The sequence below is a fragment of the Salvelinus sp. IW2-2015 genome, linkage group LG16, assembly GCF_002910315.2.
Source record: "Salvelinus sp. IW2-2015 linkage group LG16, ASM291031v2, whole genome shotgun sequence".
Classification (NCBI taxonomy): Eukaryota; Metazoa; Chordata; class Actinopteri; order Salmoniformes; family Salmonidae; genus Salvelinus; species Salvelinus sp. IW2-2015.
This window is the reverse complement of record NC_036856.1, coordinates 3682341-3707284: the sequence shown is the minus strand read 5'-3', so window position 1 is coordinate 3707284 and position 24944 is coordinate 3682341. Positions and strand designations below refer to the sequence as shown.

At 42.5% G+C, this 24944-nt stretch overlaps 1 protein-coding gene across 4 annotated transcripts; it reads left to right on the top strand.

Moving 5' to 3' along the window:
* The first annotated feature begins 526 nt into the window (after positions 1-526).
* LOC111975363 (thromboxane A2 receptor-like) lies at positions 527-24704 on the top strand. Of its 4 annotated transcripts, XR_011481137.1 has the most exons (5): positions 531-1062; positions 8243-9126; positions 18667-23793; positions 23886-23991; positions 24096-24704. XR_011481137.1 is itself a non-coding variant. In XM_024003605.3 (3 exons), the coding sequence occupies exons 2-3, from the start codon at positions 8338-8340 to the stop codon at positions 12491-12493; spliced, it is 969 nt and encodes a 322-aa protein (XP_023859373.1). In that variant the 5' UTR covers positions 527-1062; positions 8243-8337; the 3' UTR covers positions 12494-14060. The 4 variants fall into 4 exon arrangements, 2 of the variants coding, with proteins under 2 accessions (XP_023859373.1, XP_023859372.1); XR_011481136.1 differs by having other exon boundaries at positions 18667-23991; XM_024003605.3 differs by lacking the exons at positions 18667-23793; positions 23886-23991; positions 24096-24704 and adding an exon at positions 12314-14060 and having other exon boundaries at positions 527-1062.
* The last annotated feature ends 240 nt before the right edge of the window (positions 24705-24944 follow it).

Below are 24944 nucleotides of genomic sequence, written 5' to 3'. Positions count from 1 at the left end.
ATTATTTTAGTGATCCATCCATGGTAGAGCTACCGTTCTTTCGGTTTTCACTCCAACCCTAATCTAGCGCATCTGATTAATTAATTAGCTGGTTGATAAACTGAATCAGGTTAGTTAGAAGTGGGGTTGGAGCGAAAGCCTACAGGAAGGTAGCTCTCCAGAAACAGAGTTGGAGAGCCCTCACCTATGCCGTAAACATGCTAAATGTCATGTAGCTCACCCATTCCTGAAGTTATCAGTCTGAAACTTTGCACAACTACAGTTGCCCTCTTGTGTTCTCCATCTAAATTATCCCCAGCATCCTATCTGACTGTTTGGCTATTCTAGTACATGTGAAAGATGATGCTACAACAATACAACAACAAAACAACAACAGCCAGCCAGGGTTGAATTAAATAGCCTAAACTATAGAAAAACATTTTATTGCACATTTAGGCCTAATTAAACGGATGCATTTGGCGATGTTCAATTTAAATTCACTGGCTCAATGAATAATACCGTAATCATACTCCATAGTGATAGCATAATATATACTTTTGGTGAATTTACGAGGCATTGCCAGATACAGATTACCAAAATATAGCCTATGCGCACGGTACTGACTGTCTATCTGCCTGCCCTGATCCTCTCTCTCCCTCGCCTGCTCCTCTTCAGTCTGTTGTGTGTAGAATAGCTCAGCCCACTCATTTATTGTCCCTACATTGCAAGACAAGAAATTGCGATAGCCTACATTGTATGATTACCGATGCACGGTTCTGCCTATGCCTGGCTGTGGCCCCCTATCTCTCCCTCGCTAGCTCGCTCTTTCTTTGCTGTGCTAGATGCGAGAGTTTGTGTTTTTGAAATATACAAGGGAAATAGTTTCCTGCGTTGCAAACAATACTGAATCTTAAGAGTCGAGGAGTCAATTCCCAAGTCGAGGAGTCAACACCCAGAAATGCGAGTCAGCGGGCAAGGACTCGAGGAATCGATTATTTTGGAGTCGACTCCCCACAATTAGATGAGGTGCAGTCAACTTCGCCTGATGACTTGTGTTTGACAGCGACGCTCTGCTGTAGAAAGGTAGGTTACGTGTTACGTTTTTTGAAACTGAAATAAACAGGTCATTGTAGGCTATTCTAGTTCTAGAATATTCACTCTACAAAGTTGTTATGCCTCTTTAACATATTTACGGAGCCTATGGGTGTGTCTTCTTTCAGTGGACAATACTTTAAGTGTTTTGCTTGTGCCTAGTCTAGATTAAATGGTATTGTAAACTATTTCTTAATAAATGATCATGTCTTTTTTATTTGAGTCTACTATAGATGTGTTTTGTTTGCGTATTGCTGTTCTTACAGCCTCGTGATGGAATTGTTTTTCAAATTAATTGTGTCAAGCTGTCAAGCTTAGCCTAAAACAATAAGGGTAGAACTGGCAATGGGACCATCCCAGCTACCACATTTGGTTCCTTGTAAATTGTGGGAATGTACGTTTTTGGTTTCCCATTTGTTCTGGGAACTAAGCCATAAGTTTCCTGACCGGTAAAACTGAACGTTTTTTTTAAACGTTCTGAGAATGGAAGTGAATATTGACCTATGCTGAGAGCATACATTTTTAGGTTGCAGGGAGGTCCTGATAACGTTTTACTATGGGTTTTCCGAAAGTTTTCCTGGGAGGTTTAATTCATTGAGAATGGAAATTATAGGTTATTTGGAGGGTTTTGAATCACTTCCTTAAAACTTTCACTGAATGTTTCAACAATACTTTTTAGAATACTGCTAGCTTGGTTTGGGTTAAATGTTTTAAAGTCCAAGCACAGATAGGACACAATGAAATTAATTTGCTTTTGCATTAATCATGCAAACACATTAATTTTTTTATTGTGGCACGACATCATTGAGATTCAAACCTAAAGCTAGGTTTCCAACCAATTGGCGACAGATTTTAAAATATGCACATTTTCCCACCGGTGGTATGTTTCCACCAAATGGACTTGTTGCGGATAAAAGTCAGTGTGTGATGACATAGTACACACAAAATGTACCTACTAAGTTCAATGTGTTTCCAGCATGTTTTCAACTCTACCAATAGTTTTGTCACAAAAACTGTTGCGTTAAATACCAAATGTGCCTACTCTGGTCTTGGCACCTGCGCTCTAGCCAACAGCTCGCAGATACAGTGAGGGTAGGCTGTGCGGGTTGTCTAGTCTACATGATGAGATTATTATGGATAAGAGTGAGAATATTTTTTTATTTGTCAAACGGCAGTCAAGCAACAATCATCATGTCACCTCAATATTTATTGGAAAGCAGCATCAAGCTCATCACCTTGCACTTTCACCACCCTGTGAAGTTGATAATTTATTTCATCTGTTGCCTAATAAACTGCATGGTTTCCCGAGTCGTAGTGGGAGTAACACACACCCTTGCATGACTCCAAATTGACTTTGATATGATGGTTATTATGTATATTTGGATGAAAAATACAGAAAAATATATACTTTTAGGAAACGTTCTGTTAAAGTAATGAAATATGAAGAAAATAACATTATTTTGTCAAGTTCCTTAAATGTGTTGAGAATGTTCCATGGCAAGCAATTCCCAGAACATTGTGGGAAGGTAGTACACAAAATAACCATAGGACAACCACGCTCTCACCAAGCTCTAAGAAACATATGGTTCTCAGAACGTTATGCTAGCTGAGGGAAATACTGAGGAAACGTAGAGCTATATTCCCTCAGCCCCATGTTTACTCAGCCATATGTTCCCTCAGTTCTATCTTCTAAACCAGGTGTTAGCAAGCCAAATGAATGAGAGGAAAAACAGATTGTAACCCTGTTTAAGGGGTGGGGGGGGGGAAACAGAAAAGAGGCACATTATAGACAGAAACGTGATGGTATGTGAAGAAAAATATTTTTCACATCCTTGAAGTACACAGATCTTTTGGTAACTTGATTCACTGTTGCTTGAATCAATAAATAAGGAACATCAATAACAGATCAGATGTATGTTTATTGTAACACGTCATTTTTGTACTTTGAATAAAACTGCTCCGAGAAAGCTTAAACCATTTTTACTTAAGTAATCTCCGAAAATGCAATTCTGCTGTAATATTGACAAAAGGTCATGGTCATAATGATTTAACATATTCAGTAGGTCCCATACCCTTACATATTCATGGATGCTGAAATAATCCTGATTTTTCTACCTTATAACAATAAACATTTGTGCCAATTTGATTGAAATTGGTTCAGTGGGTACTGAGGGGAAAATGGAGCTGAGGGAACATAGAACTTAGGGAATTTAGGGCTGAGGGAATATAGGGCAGATCCCCAGGTCATGTGATGCAGTAGGCCCTATAGGCTATTTTAAACTGGTTAGGCTACTGTAAATTGACCACAGCCAGACTTATAAAACGATACATTACAGTAAACGGTTCTCATTTAAACAATTTGAAAGCTCTAAACCACTTACATAAAACTGTTGACTGAACACAGCGCACCTGTTGCCAATTTATTTGTTTTCTTTAAAATGATTTTTTATTTAACCATTATTTAACTAGGCAAGTCAGTTAAGAACACATTCTTATTTACAAAGATGGCCTACTTATCCTGCTGCCCATTCTCTAAAACTGTTGAGCATTGTATGGTAATGTCTAGTAGATGTAGAGACCGATTGTAAACACAGATGAGAGGGCATCGGGCAGACAACAATATCAGATTTCATATTCAAAATGTGATTAACAAACCCAATTCTTGTTATTATGGAAAGATGCTGCTTTCCTAACTAATAGAAATTGCAAGGACATTGGAGACTGGCTACATTAGCGCCATGATTAAGTTTTTCCTGACCTCATGATCTTAAAAGGAAAAACATAACATAGTAATTTAGGCCTTTTAGAGGTGGACTGCAACTAAGGCATATTCCTGTTGTAATTAATAATTGTTGTAATAGTAATTATCGTCTTTAATTTATCTCGTCCTGTCTCTTTTTGGTGCACTTATCCAGTGGTAATCGACTCTGTTGGAAAACAAAATTGAATGAGTATAGAAATGAGGATTATGATAGTGGCTGAGTGCTTCAGTGTAATTACTCTTGTAACTGTGTAGCCTAATCACGGAGGTAGACAGGGAAGACTGGAGCCTGGTTGCAACATCTCCCTCATAATGCATGCCATTCCTCCAAGGAATACAAGCGAAATTTGACCTGATACCAGTTTGCAGCCTGGTCCCAGAAAGACTGGAGGTCTAGCCATAGCTGGAAGGGTCTCATATAGTAAACAAAATCAATAACTACATCTCAGCAATCCCAACTATCTACTAAGCTACTAATATTGTGCTGAACCTTCTCTCTCTTTGTGTTCAATATTTGATAGGTGAACGTCTCTGATCCGTTTTCTTATTGATATGATCTACTGGCTGCAGTGATTTGGGTTCATACCTTCATTGCATTTAGAACAAGTTCCTCAGTGATAGCATTCTAGGATGTCATTTGGAGAATCTGTTTCCTGTTTTTTACATTTGGGATATTTCAGGTCCAAGCCAAAATATGTTTAAAGGGTAGAATTTGATAGTGCATATGTTTTTCCTGGGGTTGTTTAACAACCATCCTCAAATTTCTGTTAGCATTCACTATTTGCGCCTCCCTTATCATGTCCCCATGATAGTCTCTAATTTTACCGGTAGGCTTTGTAATTTCCATTTCGTTTGATGGCAATCGTGAATGACTAGTAAACTGACCTCTGAAAAGTCAGTTTTGCTGAAGGACATCATTAAGTACATTTTGATGTAGCGTTAACTGCATTTCCTGCCAAGAGATAATACAGGCTATGACAAGGTATGTTTGTATGTTCACTGTCTCCCACACTATGGACTCCATGGGGTTTTAAAGTCTCTATCAACCATAAATTATAATTGTCTAGAAAGGTTTGATTAAAGGGATAATCCACCCCTAAAAATAAAAATCATGACAACGATTTTTACATGTTGCTACCAACCTTGTTATAACTGCAACATTAAACATTTGTTCACGAAAAATATTGTTTTTACATAGTGTTATTTAACAGTAACACTGTTAACCATATGAATTAGTGGTTTGGGGTAGATTATACCAATATGGAAAAAGATTGCAGTCAGAATCCAATATAACTGCAGTTAGTGTGACGTGGTATGGTTGGACCAAGGTGCAGAGAAGAGACCAGACGAGGAATCAGATAAACATAATACTTCACTGAGAAACTGTAGCCGCAGGATCGCAGTACACTTGGGAAATAACAAAACAACAAACACTACGTCTCAAATTCACTCAGGAAACGACCGCACATGGTAAACAATTCAAGCTTCTGCTACATAGGAAACCAGAAAACGCACCTCTTTAAACAGGGAAACAATCATGAAATAATAAGACACACCTGTGTACAATAAAAGTCTCTAGGGCGGTCTCTGCCGCCCCCTGGTGCCAGGAGGAACCATGACAGTTAAAGTGCAGTATAACTGCATTATGCTGCAAATACTGCCTCCAAAATAAGTTTTTTTTATTGCAGTAATTTTGCTGTGTAACTGCAGATAGAGTGCAGTATAACTGAAGTTCAACTGCAGTACACTCCAGTTATTCTGCAATTACAGCATCCAAAGTATCACAGTCAACTGCAGTTAGTGCTCTTTTACTGCAGTTTCAAAACGGCAATCTTTTTTTGTAAGGGGTCTGCTGTTTAAACAGCGTCAGCATGTTAAGATAAGCCAGGTGGCAACAGCCTGATCGCTCTGTTTAATAAAAGTGTAAATGTAGCAATCAGACTGGTTCCACCAGGCTATGGAAAGACTATGACAGACCATTTTTTCAGTAGTAGGGGGTGATGGTTACATATTGCAATTAAAAAATACAGCTAGCGGTAGTCAGCTATAAGCCTACCTGTATTTTTCATCCTATAGATTGTTCTCCATCTTATTTTTAATAGTAAAGTGAGACATGTTTTCAGCACTTTTATTTCCATGACTGATCAAAACTAATTTATTTAGTTTTGTTTCTTGTATAATACATTATGTACATGATCTTATATTGGATTAAGCCTACATTTTTGTTAAATGTAATTTCTTTAGTTATGCTCCACCTTTCCCTCCATCTTGGTTCCAATAGTTTATATTTTTTTCTAGGAGATTGTCAGTTGGATATGCTCTCTACAAGGTTTTGTGTATCTTCCTTTGAGTCCTTTTCTGACTCAAATAAGATTCCCTCAAGGTTGCTCTGATGTCCAAAATATTTCAAATCGACATGTTGTGATATGTAACTTTTAAGTTGCATGTATTTGAAAATATCTACATTGGTCAGTCCAAAATTACTTTTTAATTCTGTCATGGGGGGAAAAAATGATTTCCTCTTACCAAATCATTTACGGTTTCTATGCCTTTAGTTTTCTGTACCTTTTATGATAATATTTAAATATGCCAATGACTGGAACGAATTGCAAAATTCAAGGAAGCTGGAGTCTTATATCTCCCTCTCTAACTTTAAGCATCAGCTGCACATCTATCACTCCAGTATTAATGCTAAATTAGTATTATTTTGCCTCTATGGTTTATTTATTGCCTACCTCCCTACCCTTCTACATTTGCACACACTGTACATAAATAGAAAAATCTTTCTTTTCTTTTGTGTTATTGACTGTACGTTTGTTTATGTGTAACTCTGTGTTTTTGTTTGTGTCACACTGCTTTGCTTTATCTTGGCTAGGTTGCAGTTGTAAACGAGAACTTGTTCTTAACTGGCCTACCTGGTTAAATAAAGGTGAAATAAAAAGTAATAAAAAAAATTATAATAATTCCAAAAACAAAACAAACTTATAAACAGCAAAAAAAGAAACATCCTCTCACTGTCAACTGCATTTATTTTCAGCAACTTGCTTGGGCCAAGAAACACGAGCAATGGACATTAAACCGGTGTAAATCTGTCCTTTTGGTCTGATGAGTCAAAATGTAAGATTTTTGGTTCCAACCACCATGTCTTTGTGAGACGCAGAGTAGGTGAACGGATGATCTCCGCATGTGTGGTTCCCACCATGAAGCATGGAGGAGGACGTGTGATGGTGTTGGTGTGCTTTGCTAGTAACACTGTCAGTGATAACCAGCATGGCTACCACAGCATTCTGCAGCGACACGCTGTCCCATTTGGTTTGCGCTTAGTGGGACTATCATTTGTTTTTCAACAGGACAATGACCCACCACACCTCCAGCCTATGTAAGGGTTATTTGACCAAGAAGGCGAGTGATGGAGTGCTGCATCAGATGACCAGGTCTCCAAAATCACCTGACCTCAACCCAATTGAGATGGTTTGGGATGAGTTGGACCGCAGAGTGAAGTAAAAGCAGCCATCAAGTGCTCAGCATATGTGGGAAGTCCTTCAAGACGGTTGGAAAAGCATTCCAGGTGAATCTGGTTGAGAGAATGCCAAAAATGTGTAAAGCTGTCATCAAAGCAAAGGGTGGCTAATTTGAAGAATAAAAAATATATATATATATATTGGTTACATGATTCCATATATGTTATTTCATAGTTTTGATGTCTTCACTATTATTCTGCAATGTAGAAAATAAGAAAAATATAGAAAAACCCATGAATGAGTAGGTGTGTCCAAACTTTTGACCGGTACTGTACGTTTGAAGGACTGCCACTTAAGTACTGTGGTTGTTTTGTAAAGTATAGTGGATGGTGGGGTTCTACTTGGGGTGAGTTGGTCCTCTGAGAGACTGAAATGGGATGTGTGTAGGCCCCACGCACACCTCAGAGAAGTGTTTGATGCCCTCCCAGTCACCCCATCCCAATCCCCCAGACAAAGCCCCTCTCCTTTCTCACCAATAACCACCATTAAATCTTAGTTCTAATAACAAACGAGGAATACTAATGATTCAACATCCTTTCCTAATCTGTCCAGAACTCATATTCATTTTACAATGAGTTTACATGACACAAAACATATATAATTATACATTTAAGTCCTTTCTTCTCTCTCTCCCGAACCAAATCCATCCCTCTCCACCACCTAGATGTTTGAAAGCTGTAAGTAGTTTTCGAGGTCAGTCGAGTGTAATCATTCCAGTTTTGGAATAATTACACTCAGCCACAACAGTTCAGCAACAACATATTATATAGTCTCTGCTGAATGGAAGTGTACACCGTTTAGGATTCTGTCCTCTGAGGTAAACCGAAATTTCATAAACTTTGTCTACACATTTCTGACTAAGCCAAAATTCTGTCTTCTCATTTGTCAGGGTGAAGAAGAAAGACAATGGAAATCTTCAAAGTGGACTAGTTCCTCCTTCTCTTCTGAAGTGCGTTGGGGATAGCCAAACCTCCTCCAGCCACCATGAACCACTCTAACGAGTCGACCCCACTGTGCTTTTCCATCAACAGTCCCCCCTTCAACTACACCCACACCATTGCTTCCGCCTACTTCTCATCAGTGTTTAGTGCACTGGGCCTCACCTTCAACCTCATCGCCTTCGTGGTCCTCCTGAAGTCCTTCCCACGCACGCAAAGCCGGTCGCGCTCCTCCTTCCTCATCTTCCTCTGCGGCCTGGTGTTTACCGACTTCATGGGCCTCCTGGTCACCGGCTCCATCGTGGTCTCCTTCCACTTCACCCAGTTCAACTGGCGCCGCCTGGACCCGCACTGCCACTTCTGCAACTTCATGGGCATGTCTATGGTCTTCTACGGCCTGTGCCCGCTGCTGCTGGGGGCCACCATGGCCATGGAGCGTTTCGTGGGCATCAATCGGCCGTTCGCCCGCTCGACCAGCATGATGACCAAGTCGCGGGCAGTGTCCATAGTGCTGATGGTATGGGCAGGGGCGGGGTGCATCTCACTGCTGCCCCTGGTTGGCGTGGGGAGCTACCACATGCAGATACCGGGCTCCTGGTGCTTCTTTAAAATTAGCTCCGAGGCAAGCGACATGGCCTTTTGCCTGCTTTTCTCGCTGGTGGGGCTGCTGTCCATCGCCGTGTCCTTCCTGCTCAATACAATAAGCGTGGTGACCCTGGTCAAGGTGTGCTGCAGCCAGGACGCTAGGCAGCGGCGCCGGGACTACGAGGTGGAGATGATGGTGCAGCTCATCTGGATCATGATGATCGCTTCCATCTGCTGGTGCCCCCTGCTGGTAAGTGGCGGCCTATGGCACTCTGTCAACACATGCACATGCACACACACAATAAAAAGTAAATACAGTGCCTTCAGAAAGTATTAATATATCTTGATTTATTCCACATTTTGTTTTGTTACAGCCTGAATTCAAAATGAATAAAATGGTTAATTATTCTCACCCATCTACACACCTTAATGACAAAGTGAAAACATGTTTTTAGAAATGTTTGAAAATGTATTGAAAATGAAATACAGATATCTCATTTACATAAGTATTCACACCCCTTTGGCAGCGATTACTGCTTTGAGTACTTCTGGGTAAGTCTCTAAGAGTGTTGCACACCTGGCTTGTTCAATGTTTATTCTTTTAAAAATTCTTCAAGCTCTGTGAGTCGGTTGTTGATCATTGCTAGACAGCCATTTTCAAGTCTTGTTATAGATTTTCAAGCCGACTTAAGTCAAAACTGTAACTACGCCACTCAGGAACATTCAATGTTGTCTTGGTAAACAACTCTAGTGTATATTTGGCCTTGTGTTTTAGGTTATTGTCCTGCTGAAAGGTGAATTTGTCTCCCAGTGTCTGTTGGAAAACAGACTGAATCAGGATTTCCTTTTTGATTTTGCCTCCACTTAACTCTATTATTTCATTTATTTTTTATCCTAGTCCTTATCCTTTATCCTACAAGCATACCGATAACATGATGCAGCCACCACCATGCTTGAAAATATGAAGAGTGATGTGTCATGTTGGATTTGCCCCAAACATAATGCTTTGTATTCAGGACATAGTTAATTTCTTTGCCACGTTTTTGCAGTTTTACTTTAGTGACTTATTGCAAACAGATGAATGTTTTGAAATATTTTTATTCTGTACATGTGTCCTTCTTTTACTCTGTCATGTAGGTTAATATTGTGGAGTAACTACAATGTTGTTGATCCATCCTAAGTCTTCTCATATCACAGCCATTAAACTCTGTAACTGTTTTAAAGTCACCATTGGCTCATGGTAATATCCCTGAGCGGAATCTTTCCTCTCTGGCAACTGAGTTAGTGTCACATCCTGATCTGTTTCACCTGTCTTTGTGCTTGTCTCCACCCCCCTCCAGGTGTTGCCCATCTTCCCCATTGTATTTATACCTGTGTTCTCTGTTTGTCTGTTGCCAGTTCGTTTTTATTTGTCAAGCCTACCAGCAGTTTTCCCTTGCTCCTGTCTGTTTCTAGTTCCAGTTTTCTAGTTTTCCCGGTTTTCACCATTCTGCCTGCCCTGAGCCTGCCTGCTATTTCTGTACCTTGTCACACCACACTGGATTATTGACCTCTGCCTGCCCTGACCCCGAGACTGCCTGCCGTTCTGTACCTTTTGGACTCTGATATGGATTACTGACCTCTGCATGCCATTGACCTGTCGTTTTGCCTGCCCCCTGTTCTAGTAATACACTTTTATTACTTTGACATTGTCTACATCTGGGTCTTCCTTGAAACGTGATAGTGAGGAAGTACGTCTGTATCTTTGTAGTGACTGGGTGTATTGATACATCATCCAAAGTGTCATTAATAACTTCACCATGCTCAAAGGGATATTCAATGTCTGCTTTTATGATTTTTACCCATCTACTAATATGTGCCCTTCTTTGTGAGGCATTGGAAAACCACCCTGGTCTTTGTGGTTGAATCTGTGTTTGACATTCACTGCTCGACTGAGGGACCTTACAGATAATTGTATGTGTAGAGAGATGTGGTAGTCATTTCAAAACCATGTTAAACACTATTATTGTCCATGCAACTTATGTGACTTGTTAATTAAGCAAATTTGTACTCCTGAACTTATTTAGGCTTGCCATAACAAAGGCATTGAATACTAATTGACTCAAGACATTTCCACTTTTTTTATTTGTAATTATTTCTGAAATCATAATTCCACTTTGACTTTATGCAGTATTGTGTGTAGGCCAGTGACAATACATCTCAATTTAATCCATTTTAAATTCAAGCTGTAACACAACAAAATGTGGAAAAAGTCAAGGCGTGTGAATACTTTCTGACGGCACTGTACAGTATATATGCACGTAGGTCAGGAGAACATGATATCCTCTCAGACACATTTTAATCATCACTCCAGTATTTATACGTGAGAAAGTTTGTAATTTCTAAGCTGGAATCCTTAGCTGTGAAACTGCCACGTCCGTTTTCGATATTACTACAACAAAGATGTTACCTTATGGAGTCTTTACTACGGGATACTTATTTTTTTTAAAGCTGCGTTAGACAGGATTACCTAGACATAATGACCAGCTCAAATAGACAGAAGCGTGCTATATGGCAGACAATCCAAACTCATCTCTCAGCATGTCCAGCCCACTCATTATATCAGCCAATCATGGCTAGCAGGAAGGTTGCAGGCTTTTTCTGTGGCTTAACCAACTAGGCTCGTAATTTAACAATTTTATTTGTATTTACAGATGCCATACAAGTTTGTTATTAAGGCACGTGAAAGTTCACATGTTCGAGAAGACATTTCTGCCCCCAAAAAAACATTTTGATTTAAAAAAAGTTTACGTTCAAACGGCTCTCCTGTGAAGTAGTGACCCGCAACATACACCTAGTTTCCTGAAACGGGTCACATGTTGTCTGTCAAGGGTTATTTTAACTTGTTTTGTTCATGTTGGTCATGGGTCACTAATCACGTGTGTGTATATACGTAGCACAGGTGACCAGGAAGGGTTAGCATTCTTATAGAATGCATCTCTCTGCACCTTTTCTACAGGAATGTGTTTTGGAGCTATTTATATTTTATATGCGCAATAAATGGGAACTTCACCTAAAAAGAGTAACGTTTGGAAATCAGATTTTTGTTGTGTATTGGACAGCTCTCTCCTGCGCAAGTGGCTTTTCATAGGAAATCGCCACTCCAGCCACCTTCAATCAGTTATGTGACCCCTGGGTTTACATCCTGTGCCAGGAGTCAAGACTGAGGCAAAGAAAAAAAGAATGTTTATAGCAACCCTGTCTTCACTCACCCCACATTGGTTTGGGCTGGTGGGACTGACCGGACCTCATCTCGAACCTGATCATCCGAATGCCTGAATCATTCATGCCACAATCATAGATGGACTTTTCTTTATTTTTTTGTATTGTTCAATGTTCTTCATCATTAAACTCATTAACTGCACTTGCTTCCTGACTCATCTGCATCTACGTTACAGAATATTGCCTCACAGAATGGAAACAGCAGCCAACCGAGACATCTCCCAGATGGTCGGCGAACAGGGATACCTACTTCACCAACACCACGATCAGCTGGCGCATCTGGGAATGGAGTTCTTCAACGTCTAGATCTTCCCCAAGGGAGTCACCCCCAACGAGCGGAGGATCCTCTACCATGAGTTGACCCAGGGAGCCAGCACCCCAGCCCATTCAGCAGTCTGCCCAGGTCAGCGATGCCCGTTTGTCCCTTCCAGACAAATATGACGGGACTCCATCCAAATGCTGTGCCTTCCTCCTCCAGTGCTCCCTCTATTTTGCTCATCAAACGGGAGCCCCCAACACTGAGCGCCTACTCCAACCACGGCAGGAGGACCAGACTGCTGCGGAGTACGCCCTCACCTTTAATACTGTGGCAGTATCCAGCGGATGGAATGAGCTGGTGYTCCGTACCTTATTCAGCAGAGGATTGAGTGAGGAGGTCCAGACGGAGCTGGCATGCCGAGATGACACTCTCTCATTGGACRCACTCATCGCGACGGCCATCCGTCTGGATAACCTCCTTCGGGAGCGTCAGCACTCCCATCGCCTATCTCCCTCCTTCGTTGACTGATCTGAGTCAGAGCCTGAACCAATGGAGGTAGGGGCTACACGTATCTGTGCGACGCTGTCGGAGACAACTGGGGCTCTGTCCCTATTGTGGCCAGGAGGGACAGCTTCAACTGTGTCCGCTAAGTTCTAAACCGAGAGTCACTAAAGCAGAGGGACGGTCCAGTGATCATCCGTCTCATGGGGTAGGTCAGGGTGTGAGTATTCATCTTCACTCTCCAACAAACCTTTCTTAGTACCTATTTCAATAGCTGTCTGTCCCTCGTGTTGTTTCCACAGCTCTATTTGACTCCGGAGCCACGGGGAATTTTATTGACCAGGCCCTTGCCTCCTCCCTGAACATCATACCCGCTCTCTTCTCCGTTTCCAGTTCAAGCACTGGATAACCAACTACTGGGATCTGRCACAGTCACACACATCACAGCACTACTCACCATCACCGTGGGAGCCCAGCACCAAGAAAGCATCACCTTCCTCATTATCCAGGCACCCGTACACAAAGTCGTCCTCGGCCTCCCGTGGCTTAACGCCACGATCCCACCATCTCCTGGCCGAGGATGGAGATTACGGCCTGGGTACCCAGATGCCGGAAGACCTGCTTTTCCTTACCTTGTGGTTTCACGTAGGTTGAGAATCCTGTGGTTTCCCTCCAGGCCGACATCCCAGAGGTTTACCAGGATCTCTGGGAGGTTKTCTCCAAGACTCACGCCACCTGTCTCCCTCCTCTTTGCCCCTGGGACTGAGCCATCGACCTGCTTACAGACTCTGCGCCTCCGCGCAGCCGCATCTACCCCCYGTCGGTGGCTGAAACCAAGCCTATGGAGGAGCACATCTAGCAGTCTCTACAACAAGGTTTCATCCGCACATCCACCTCCCCTGCATCGGCTGGCTTCTTTTTCGCAGTGGTGTAGTCCTTAAGTTAAAGTACTTTAAAGTACTACTTAAGTCAGTTTTTTGGGGTATTTGACAACTTTTACATCACTACATTCCTAAAGAAAATAAATTACTTTTTACTCCATACATTTTCCCTGACACCAAAAAATACTTGTTACATTTTGAATGCTTAGCAGGTTAGGAAAATGTAGTCTAATTCACATACTTATTAAGAGAACATCCCTGGTCATCCCTACTGCCTCTGATCTGGCGGACTCACTAAACACATGCTTTGTTTGTAAATTATATGTGAGTGTTGAAGTGTGCCCTATCTGCAAATAAAAAAACTAGAAAATGCGGTCTGCTTTGCTTAAAATAAAGAATATGAAATGATTTCTACTTGTACTTTTACTTTTTATCATAAGTATATTTTAGCTTTTTTACATGTACTTTTACTAGTATATTTAAAACCAAATACTTTTAGACTTTTACTCAAAGAGTATTTTACTGGGTGAACTTCACTTTTACTTTAGTTATTTTCTATTAAGGTATCTTTACTTTTACTCATATGACAATTGGGTACTTTTTCCACCACTGCATCTTCGTGGCCAAGGATGGGGGACTTCTTCTGTGTACTGACTACGGAAGTCTCTTCCCCCTCCCGTTGGTTCCGGCCTCCATTAAACAGCTGCATGGGGCCCAATTGTTTTTACCAAGCTGGACCTGCRGAGTGCTAACAATTTGATCGGCATCTGAGAGGTATAAGGGCACAAGGCGAGACCCAGATGCAGACACGGGAGGCAGATGGTTTGWGTCTTKGTATTTATTCAACAATCCAAACKGGGTAGGCAAGAGAGTGGTTGTGGACAGGCAATGACGCTTTTGGTCCTGGGCAGATCACTAGGACAGGATGGCCCCCACTCCAACATCAGAAGCATCAACCTCTACCACAAATTGACGGAACGGATCCGGATGGATGAGGATCCRAACCGATGCTTCAGGTCCACAAAGGCTCTGTCGACAGCTGGAGACCATGTGAACGGTACTTTGGGAGAGGTGAGTGCAGAGAGGGGGGCCGCCAGGTTGCTGTAACCCCGAATGAAACGGCGGTAGAAGTTAACAAAATCCAGGAAACGTTGCAACTGCACCCTGGATGTAGGTTGAAGCCAATCCACCACTGCTTTCATCTTTCCAGGATCCATCTGGACATTTCCCTCAATGATGACATATCCCAGAAAGGGAGTATCTGGCTCACCCATCGTCGATRATTCTCGAGGGAGCTCAGGTGGCTTCGGATCCTCTCGAAAAAACAGCCTTCGGGGACTTGCGGATTCCTTCGCAATTGAGCGAGCTACTGTGGATGAACGAGTGTGACCTAGGCCAGACCTCTTCTCGCTCCTGCGTTCCCTTAGACGTCCATCAATTCTAATGGTGAGGGCGATGAGGGAATTGAGGTCCACTGGTAATTCCCGAGCAGCTAGCTCATCTTTTACCACCTAGGATAATCTGTGAAGAAAGGTATCGAAAAGAGACTCTGGATTCCAGGCACTCTCGGCGCCCAACGTGCGAAATTCAACAGAGTAGTCTGCCACACTACGGGAGTCTTGACGTAATTCAATATGTTTTGSGGCCACCTCTCTCCCGGATATCGGAGAATCGAACACCTTCCTCACCTCTGCCATGAAATCCTCCAGATGACGACAAATGTCGGATTGTTGCTCCCAAACTGCCGTAGCCGAGGAGAGCACCCTTCCCGACATTATCGTTCCGAAGGAAACGAAGATGACTTTAACTCAAAAATAAGAGAGCACTGAGAAAGAAAACTCCGGCAGGTACCATAATCCCCAGAATATCGCTCCGGAGGAGGTAAGCGGGGTTCTCGGGGAGCCGGGGTAGGCTGTACAAACTCACCACTAATAGGGAAAAAGTTACTGGGTGGTTGATGGTTCTCAGAGGTGGCAGGCTGCCTATGAACTAACTCCCTGATTTGCTCCATAATAGCCTTAAACCCTTAGTCGTGGCGTTCCGTCAGGGAACGAAGCCCTTCCAAAAGGTCCTGTAGTAACTCTTCATGCCTCCCAATGGTGGCTCCTTGCATGGAGACAGCGTGGTGGAGCTGGTCCAAGTCTGCTGGGTCTGTCAAGGCCAGTTCGTACTATAAGGGCACAAGGCGAGACCAGCACGGTATCTGAGCACTACGAGTACTTGGTGATGCCTTATGGTTTAAYCAATGCTCCATCGGTGTTCCAGGCATTTGTGAACGAGGTGTTTTGGGACATGCTTGGGCACCAGGTGGTCGTGTATATCGACGACATCCTGATCTACTCGGCCACCTTGGAGTAGAACATCGCCAACATCCGGGTAGTCCTGGGATGCCTCCTGGAGAACCATCTGTATGTGAAAGAGGAGAAGTGCCAGTTCCATCAGGTCGCCATATCCTTCTTGGCATATCGGATCAGCCCGCAATGAGTTGTTATGGAGGAAAKGAAGGTAGATGCGGTCAGGTCATGGCCAGTCCCAACCACCATAAAGGKACTACAACGKTTTTTGGGGTTTGCCAACTTTTACCRCCGCTTCATCAGGAACTTCAGCTCCATCGCTTCTCCTCTCACCTCTCTCCTCAGAGGTGGTCCTCAAAAGTTGGCGTGGAATCCTGCAGCTGATGAGACCTTCCGCCTGCCGAAGGGGCATTTCACCTYCGCCCCATTGCTGAAACACCCAGACCCTACACTGCCCTTCATGGTGGAGGTGAACGCCTCAGAAGTGGGCGTGGGGGCCGTCCTGTCACAACATCAAGGTAATCCACAAAAACTGGATCCACAAGCATACTACTCTAAAAAACTGTCCCCTGCAGAGAAAAACTATGGCGTCGGTGATCGGGAGCTCCTGGCGGTGAAGTTGGCATTAGAGAAGTGGCGACACTGGCTGGAGAGCGCCACAGACCCGTTTCTTATCCTCACCGACCATCGGAACTTGGAGTTCCGAGACGGCTGAACACACGCTAAGCAAGGTGGGCCCTTTTTTACTAGATTCAACTTCTAGGCTGAGTTGCAAAGAAAAGCCATATCTCAGACTGGCCAATAAAAATTAAAGATTAAGGTGGGCAAAAGAACACAGACACTGGAYAGAGGAACTCTGCCTAGAAGGCCAGCATCCCGGAGTCGCCTCTTCACTGTTGCTGTTGAGACWGGTGTTTTGCGGGTACTATTTAATGAAGCTGCCAGTTGAGGACTTGTGAGGCGTCTGTTTCTCAAACTAGACACTCTAATGTACTTGTCCTCTTGCTCAGTTGTGCACCGGGGCCTCCCACTTCCCTTTCTATTCTGGTTAGAGCCAGTTTGCGCTGTTCTGTGAAGGGAGTAGTACACAGCGTTGTACCAGATCTTCAGTTTCTTGGCAATTTCTCGCATGGAATAGCCTTCATTTCTCAGAACAAGACTGATGAGTTTCAGAAGAAAGTCTTTGTTTCTGGCCATTTTGAGCCTGTAATCGAACYCACAAATGCTGATGCTCCAGATACTCAACTAGTTTAAAGAAGGCCAGTTGTATTGCTTCTTTAATCAGGGAAACAGTTTTCAGCTGTGCTAACATAATTGCAAAAGGGTTTTCTAATGATCAATTAGCCTTTTAAAATGATAAACTTGGATTAGCTAACACAACATGCCATTGGAACACAGGAGTGATGGTTGCTGATAATGGGCCTCTGTGGCCTCCATAGGCCTCCTATGTAGATATTCCATTAAAAATCAGCTATAATAGTCATTTACAACATTAACAATGTCTACACTGTATTTCTGATCAATTTGATGTTATTTTAATGGACAAAAAATKWGCTTTTCTTTCAAAAACAAGGACATTTCTAAGTGACCCSAAACTTTTGAAACATAGTGTATATATTTTATTAAAAATGATGTGCCCTTGTGCCCCCTATGGGCATGACTCCTCCGACCCCATTGACTCACTGGCTGCTAGCTGCAGTTCTGAGATACTAAATCACTGTGGGTCTGTTAGTATTTTTGACATACAGATGTAGGATTTTTAATTGTATCACTCTTTTGTTGCTAAAAAAATGCAAACTTGTAGTGTATTCAAGGTTTAAAAAGGCTTMTAAAGTTTGATTTCCATTTTAAAATGACAGACTTGATTTGCGAAAAATGTATCAACCCATACAAAACAATATCCATTATTTGTAATACACATAATTCCCATTTTCTGTTGCTGCAGGATTATTTTCCTGCTGTAGCAAACTGGCTCAAATTAAGATCCTACATCTGTGTTAGATGCATCTGGAAAATGCAAATTATTTGCTGAACACATGCCTGAGGAGTAGAGCTTGTTAGCATATCTAGCTGCTCCCAAAAGAGTGTTGTTGCCCTGGTGCTAATGGGACTAGCAATAAGGCTAGAGGCATGCCTATATGGGAGAATGATTGCTCTGTGGATGCTTGGGCCARTACCTCAGAGGCCCGGCCCAAATTAGCCCAGCAATGTACTCCCTGGGTGGACCGAGTCCTGGTCTCAGACATCTGTTTGTGAATGTATGTGTGTTTGTGTGAAGGCCCAAGCTGCTGCACTTGTGTGTTCAAACTACTGATGACAACTCTCGCTCTTCCTCTCACTTCCTCTGTCCCTCTATCTGTTGTTTTTATTTTCCCCCCTTTCTCATTGTCTGTCTGTAAATGGTTTGTCTTTCCTTCTCTCTCCTTATTCTGTCCTTTTCTCTCTGTGTGTCTCCATATCCATCTCTCATCCTTTTCCATGTCTTATCTATGTCCTTCTATGTCTTATTACTTTATTTTTCTTTGTCTCTCTATCTACCTCTCTCTCCTCCACCCATCTCTCCTCTCCTCCCTCCTTCCCCTTACACTCCACAGGTGTTTATTACAAAGACTGTGTTTTCGGGGAGCCCACTCCGGATCCACTACCTGCTGCTCTTCATTCGCTTCGCCACCTGGAACCAAATCCTGGACCCTTGGGTGTACATCCTGTTTCGCCGCGCTGTCCTCAAGCGCCTCTACCCCCGCTGGGACTGGTCCCGGGGCTCCATCAGGACCCTGTACCCCTCCTTCGTTGGTACCGTCTGCCGGCTCACCCGTGCCTCCGTGGGCAGCGACCCGCTAGGGGGCGTGTCGGTCAAAGAGGAAGGCAAACCCCAGTCATTTAACATGAAGGCTCCACCTTCACCGCCTTGACTGGTGCATTGGTGTTCATCCTCGTCRGTGAAGTTGTTATTTCAGAATCAAAAATACCTTTATTTTACTTGGTGATATGGTGCTGTTAGTGATAGACAACATTTAGAAACATAATACAGACAACGGAGTTTAAAAATAGTTGACATACACTACCGGTCAAAAGTTTTTGAACACCTACTCATTCAAGGGTTTTTCTTTATTTGTACAATTTTCCACATTGTAGAATAATAGTGAAGACATCAAAACTATGAAATAACACATATGGAATCATGTAGTAACCAAAACAGTGTTAAACAAATCAAAATATATTTTATATTTGAGATTCTTCAACGGCTGATTTTTAATGTAATATCTACATAGGCGTACAGAGGCCCTTGATGACAGCTTTGCACACTCTTGGCATTCTCTCAACCAGCTTCTACTGGAATGCTTTTCCAACAGTCTTGAAGGAGTTCCCTCATATGCTGAGCACTTGTTTTCCTTCACTCTGCGGTCCAACTCATCCCAAACCCTCAAACCCTCTGGGGGATTGTGGAGACCAGGTCATCTGATGCAGCACTCTCCTTGGTAAAATAGTCCTTACACAGCCTGGAGGTGTGTTGGGTCAGTGTTCTGTTGAAAAACAAATGATAGTCCCACTAAGCCCAAACCAGATGGGATGGCATATCGCTGCAGAATGCTGTGTTAGCCATGCTGGTTAAGTGTGCCTCGAATTCTAAATAAATCAGTGTCACCAGCAAGGCACCCCCACACCATAACACCTCCTCCATGCTTTAAGCTGGGAAATACACATGCGGAGATCATCTGTTCACCCACATCGCTTCTCACAAAGACACAACGGTTGGAACCAAAAATCTCAAATTTGGACTCCAGACCAAAAGACACATTTCCACCGGTCTAATGTCCATTGCTTGTGTTTCTTGGCCCAAGCAAGTCTCTTATTATTGGTGTCCTTTAGTAGTGGTTTCTTTGCAACAATTTGACCATGAAGGACTGATTCACACAGTCTCCTCTGAACAGTTGATGTTGAGATGTGTCTGTTACTAGAAGACATATATTTATATGTGCATATTCTTATTCCATCCCTTTGGATTGTGTGTATTAGGTAGTTGTTGTGGAATTGTTAGATATTACTGCACTGTCGGAACTAGAAGCACAAGCATTTCGCTACACTCGCATTAACTAACCATGTGTATGTGACCAATAAAATTTAATTTGAACTATGTGAAGCATTTATTTGAACTTATCCGCTGTAGCAGAGGTAACTCTAGGTCTTCCATTCCTGTGGCGTCCTCGTGAGAGCCAGTTTCATCATAGCGCTTGATGGTTTTTTTGACTGCACTTGAAGAAACTTGAAAAGTTCATGACATTTTCCGTATTGACTGACCTTCATGTCTTAAAGTAATTTATTTGTGCTTATTTGAGCTGTTCTTTCCATAATATGGACTTGGTCTTTTACCAAATAGGGCTATATTCTATATACCCCTCCCTACCTTGTGACCACACAACTTATTGKCTCAAACGCATTAAGAATGAATTATAATATATAATTGAAATGCATTCCAGGTGACGGCCTCATGAAGCTGGTTGAGAGAATGCCAAGAATGTGCAAAGCTGTCGTCAAGGCAAAGGGTGGCATTTGAAGAATCTTTGTTTAACACTTTTTTTTGGTTACTACATGATTCCAAATGTGTTATTTCATTGTTTTAATATCTTCACTATTATTCTACGATGTAGGAAATTGTAMAAAATTAAGAAAAACCCTTGAATGAGTAGGTGTTCTAAAACTTTGGGCCGGTAGTGTACATTATATACAACTAGGCAGAGTGAGCATAGAGATAAGAGAATGAGCATATATACAAATGTAMAGTATCAGTATGGCTACAGTGCATTCGGAAAGTATTTATGCCCCTTGACCTTTTCCACATTTTGTTACGTTACAGCCTTATTCTAAAATGGCTTAAATAAAACTTTTTCCTCAGAAATCTTCACATAATACCCCATAATGACAAAGCGAAAACAGGTTTTTAGAAATGATTGTAAATTTATTACAAATAAAAAATAGAAATACCTTATTTACAAAAGTATTCAGACCCTTTGCTATGAGACTCGAAATTGAGTTCAGGTGCATCCTGTTTCCATTGATTACCCTTGATGTATCTACAACTTGATTGGAGTCAATCTGTGTGAAATTCAATTRGTTGGACATGATTTGGAAAGGCACACACCTGTGTATATAAGATCCCACAGTTGACAGTGTATGTCAAAGCAAAWACCAAGCCATGAAGTCGAAGGAATTGTCCGTAGAGCTCTGAGACAGGATTGTGTCGAGGCACAGATCTGGGGAAAGATACAAAACATTTCTGCACCATTGAAGGTCCCCAAGAACATTGTGGCCTCCATYATTCTTAAATGGAAGAAGTTTGGAACCACCAAGACTCTTTCTGGAGCTGGCCGCCCGGCCAAACTGAGCAATCGGGGGAGAAGGACCTTAGTCAGGGAGGTGACCAAGAACCTGATGGTCACTCTGACAGAGCTCTAGAGTTCCTCTGTGGAGATGAGAGAACCTTCCAGAAGGACAACCTTCTCTGCAGCACTCCACCAATCAGGCCTTTGTGGTAGAGTGGCCAGACGGAAGCCACTCCTCAGTAAAAGGCACATGACAGCCCGCTTGGAGTTTGCCAAAAGGCACCTTCAGACTCTCTGGTCTGATGAAACCAAGATTGCACTATTTGGCCTGAATGCCAAGCGTCAYGTCTGGACAGCCAAGACAACACAGTAGTGGCTTCGGGACAAGTCTCTGAATGTCCTTGAGTGGCCCAGACAGAGCCTGGACTTGACCCCGATCTTTGGAGACACCTGAAAWTAGCTGTGCAGCAACGCTCCCCATCCAACCTGACAGAGCTTGAGAGGATCTGCAGAGAAGAATGAGAGAAACTCTCCAAATATAGGTGTGCCAAGCATGTAGCGTGATACATGACCAAAGACTAAATGCTGTAATCGCTGCCAAAGGTGCTTCAACAAAGTACTGAGTAAATGGTCTGAATACTTATGTAAATGTGATATTTTTTTATTTTTTATTATATAAATTAGCAAACATTTCTAAAAACCTGTTTTTGCTTTGTCATTATGGGGTATTGTGTGTAGATTGATGAGGGGGGGGGGCAATTTAATCAATTTTAAATTAAGGCTGTAACGTAACAAAATGTGGAAAAAGTCAGTGTCTGGATACTTTCTGAAGGCACTGTATAATTACATGCAGAGATATGGAGATATTGCAATGCAGCTATTTTGTGTACAGTTCATGGATGGCTTGATGCGGTGTGTAGCATAGAGTGCATAGTACTTTAGTCTCTATGGGCCAGATGGCCGGTTGGTGAGGGCCACAGCACAGGGGAAGAACGTTTTCAGGAAGCGGGAGATTTTGTTCACGAGTTGCATTTTTGGAGAAGGGGGTGACCAGGTGGGAGTGGTCGGCAATTATCTTTCCTGCACTCTTCCTTGCCCTGGAGTCGTGCAGGATCTCGATGGAGAGCAGGTGGCAGCCAATGACCCTTTCTGCAGACCGGACAATGAGTTGCAGTTTGTTCTTGTAGTGGGCAGACGCAGACCCCAATAAGATGGGGATCGACTCAATGATTGATGCATAAAACCAGATCAGGGTTGACTGGGAGATTTTAGTTGAGTAGTTTGACAGATGCGTTGTTGGAAGTTCAGTATTGGTGTAGAGTAGAAGTGAGAGCACACATGCTTGCGGCCSTCCGAGTTTTCCCAGCTTCACATGTTGCGTCCTGTAGGTCAGGAAGTCAGTGATCAACTGACAGATGGAGCTGGACATGTTCAGCTGGGAGAGTTTTGTCTTGTAGCAGTTCTGGGATGATGTATTGAACGCAGAGCTAAGGTCCACAAACAAAATCCTTGCATATGTCTTGGGGTTATCGTGTTGTTTTAAGGATGTAGTGAGGCCCATGTTGATCGCGTCGTCCACAGACCTATTAGCTCTGTAGGCAAACTGCAGTGGCTCGAGGGAGCTATCAGTGATGGTTTTGAGATGGGACAGTACGAGGCGCTTTAAGGTTTTCGTGATGACTGAGGTGAACGCTACAGGTCTGTAATCATTCAGACAGGACAAATGTCGTTTTTTCAGAACTGCAACAATTATGTAAACGGGCAAGAACAGTACATTGCTCTAGTAACTGGTTGAATATGTCCGTGAAAACGGGAGAGCTGGTCAGCGCAGTGCTTAAGTGTGGCTGGAGAGACCTTGTCCAGGCCGGCAGCCTTCCGGCTTTACTGTTTCCTAAAGAGTGTTGATTGTGATTTATATTGTTTTTTAGGTGCTGTTTATAGAGTTCTAAAAGTAGACTGAACATGGGCAGGGCTGTTGCATTGCATTGGAGCTCAGAGCTGGTTATTCCTGTGCCCTAAGCACATAGTGGGGCTTTCGAGTGTCGCAGCGSTCTAAKGCACTGCATCTCAGTGCTAGAGGCGTCACTACAGACACCCTGGTTTGAATCCAGGCTGTATCACAGGGCGGCGCTTAATTAGCCCAGCGTCGCCCGGGTTTGGCCGGTGTAGACCGTCATTGTAAATAAGAATTTGTTCTTAACTGACTTGCCTAGTTAAATRAAGGATAAAGAAAGAAAAATKTAAATCGTGTTGCCAGTGGGGTGATTTTGTGTGGTGGTATTAAGCATTGTTTAGTAGAGAACAAGGAAATGTACGCAGAGTGCGGATGTTTCTGAAGAATACACAGCCCTGTCAGCTTCCATGCCAAAGACCACAAGGCCGTAGCATATGTGTATGCACGTGAGTATGTGCTTGAATTTATGCATTCATGTGAAAGTGTGTGAGTGTGTGTGTGTGTGTGCGTGCACTAACTTTCTCCTGATGCTATGCAGCTGCTCTATCTAACAGAGCAACCAAGCACAGTATTCATCACCAAAGATAACATAAAGGACAACTGTCATCGGCTCTGGGGAGGCATCTGCTGGAACAGTGCCGCAGGTTGGTTGGCTGACTGCCCTTCAGACAGTATCTGGGCCTATTTTGACTCAACACTCCTTATCTGCTTCATGACTCTTAGAGTTGACCCCCTATTCTGTCCTCAGGTTGAACTCTGGCTGACTTTCATGCAGGGATGGGCCAAAGAGGTGTTATTTTGTGGAATGTCATGGATTCACTTCCAGSGAGAGATGAGGAGAGATGTTCCCAATATATGGACGTGAATGCATCATTATTTGTTAATCATGAGCATTACTCCAATAAACTCCTCATTCATTGTGTTACAAATCCTTTGAAGGATAAACTACAAAGTTCAATGCGAGGTCAACCCAAAGCTATGAAGTCAAGTGTGAAAACAGTATTATTTACGTGAAATGATGCAAGAAACAATACATGTCATGCTGCATGTTAGTTCACTGTGTATGTGTTTTGTCGGGGCATGGACTCTACAAGGTGTCGAAAGCGTTCCACAGGGATGCAACTCATGGAAAGAGTAGGTGTCCTTAATGTTTTGTACACTCAGTGCATATCTTTGCATTTGCAAGTCTTATTTTTAGAAGGAAAACAGATGGGACTATGTTGTKTCTGACTGTGTATATGGTTCAGATATTTAAGAGTATGTTGTGTCATGACACAGCATGTGCAATGCAGATGTAGAGTTAATACAGTGGTTTAAAGTTGACATAAATAAAACATAAAAGGTTATACCAAAAGTTTGCTTTGTCTGTTTTGTTTTTATTACCCTTTGAAAATGGGATTGGTGCGCTCATCCAAACACTTAAATAAATATATTTTAAAGTGTCTAGACTTTTTTTTCCGAAGTTGGTGTTAAAATACACTAAGTAACAGAGCATGTGTACTTATGCTGTGAATCGAAGGAACTTCCATAGAATAATCATTTGAAATATAGTATCAACTATTATCGATACTGTAGTTACTCTAGGAAGAACTTGAAT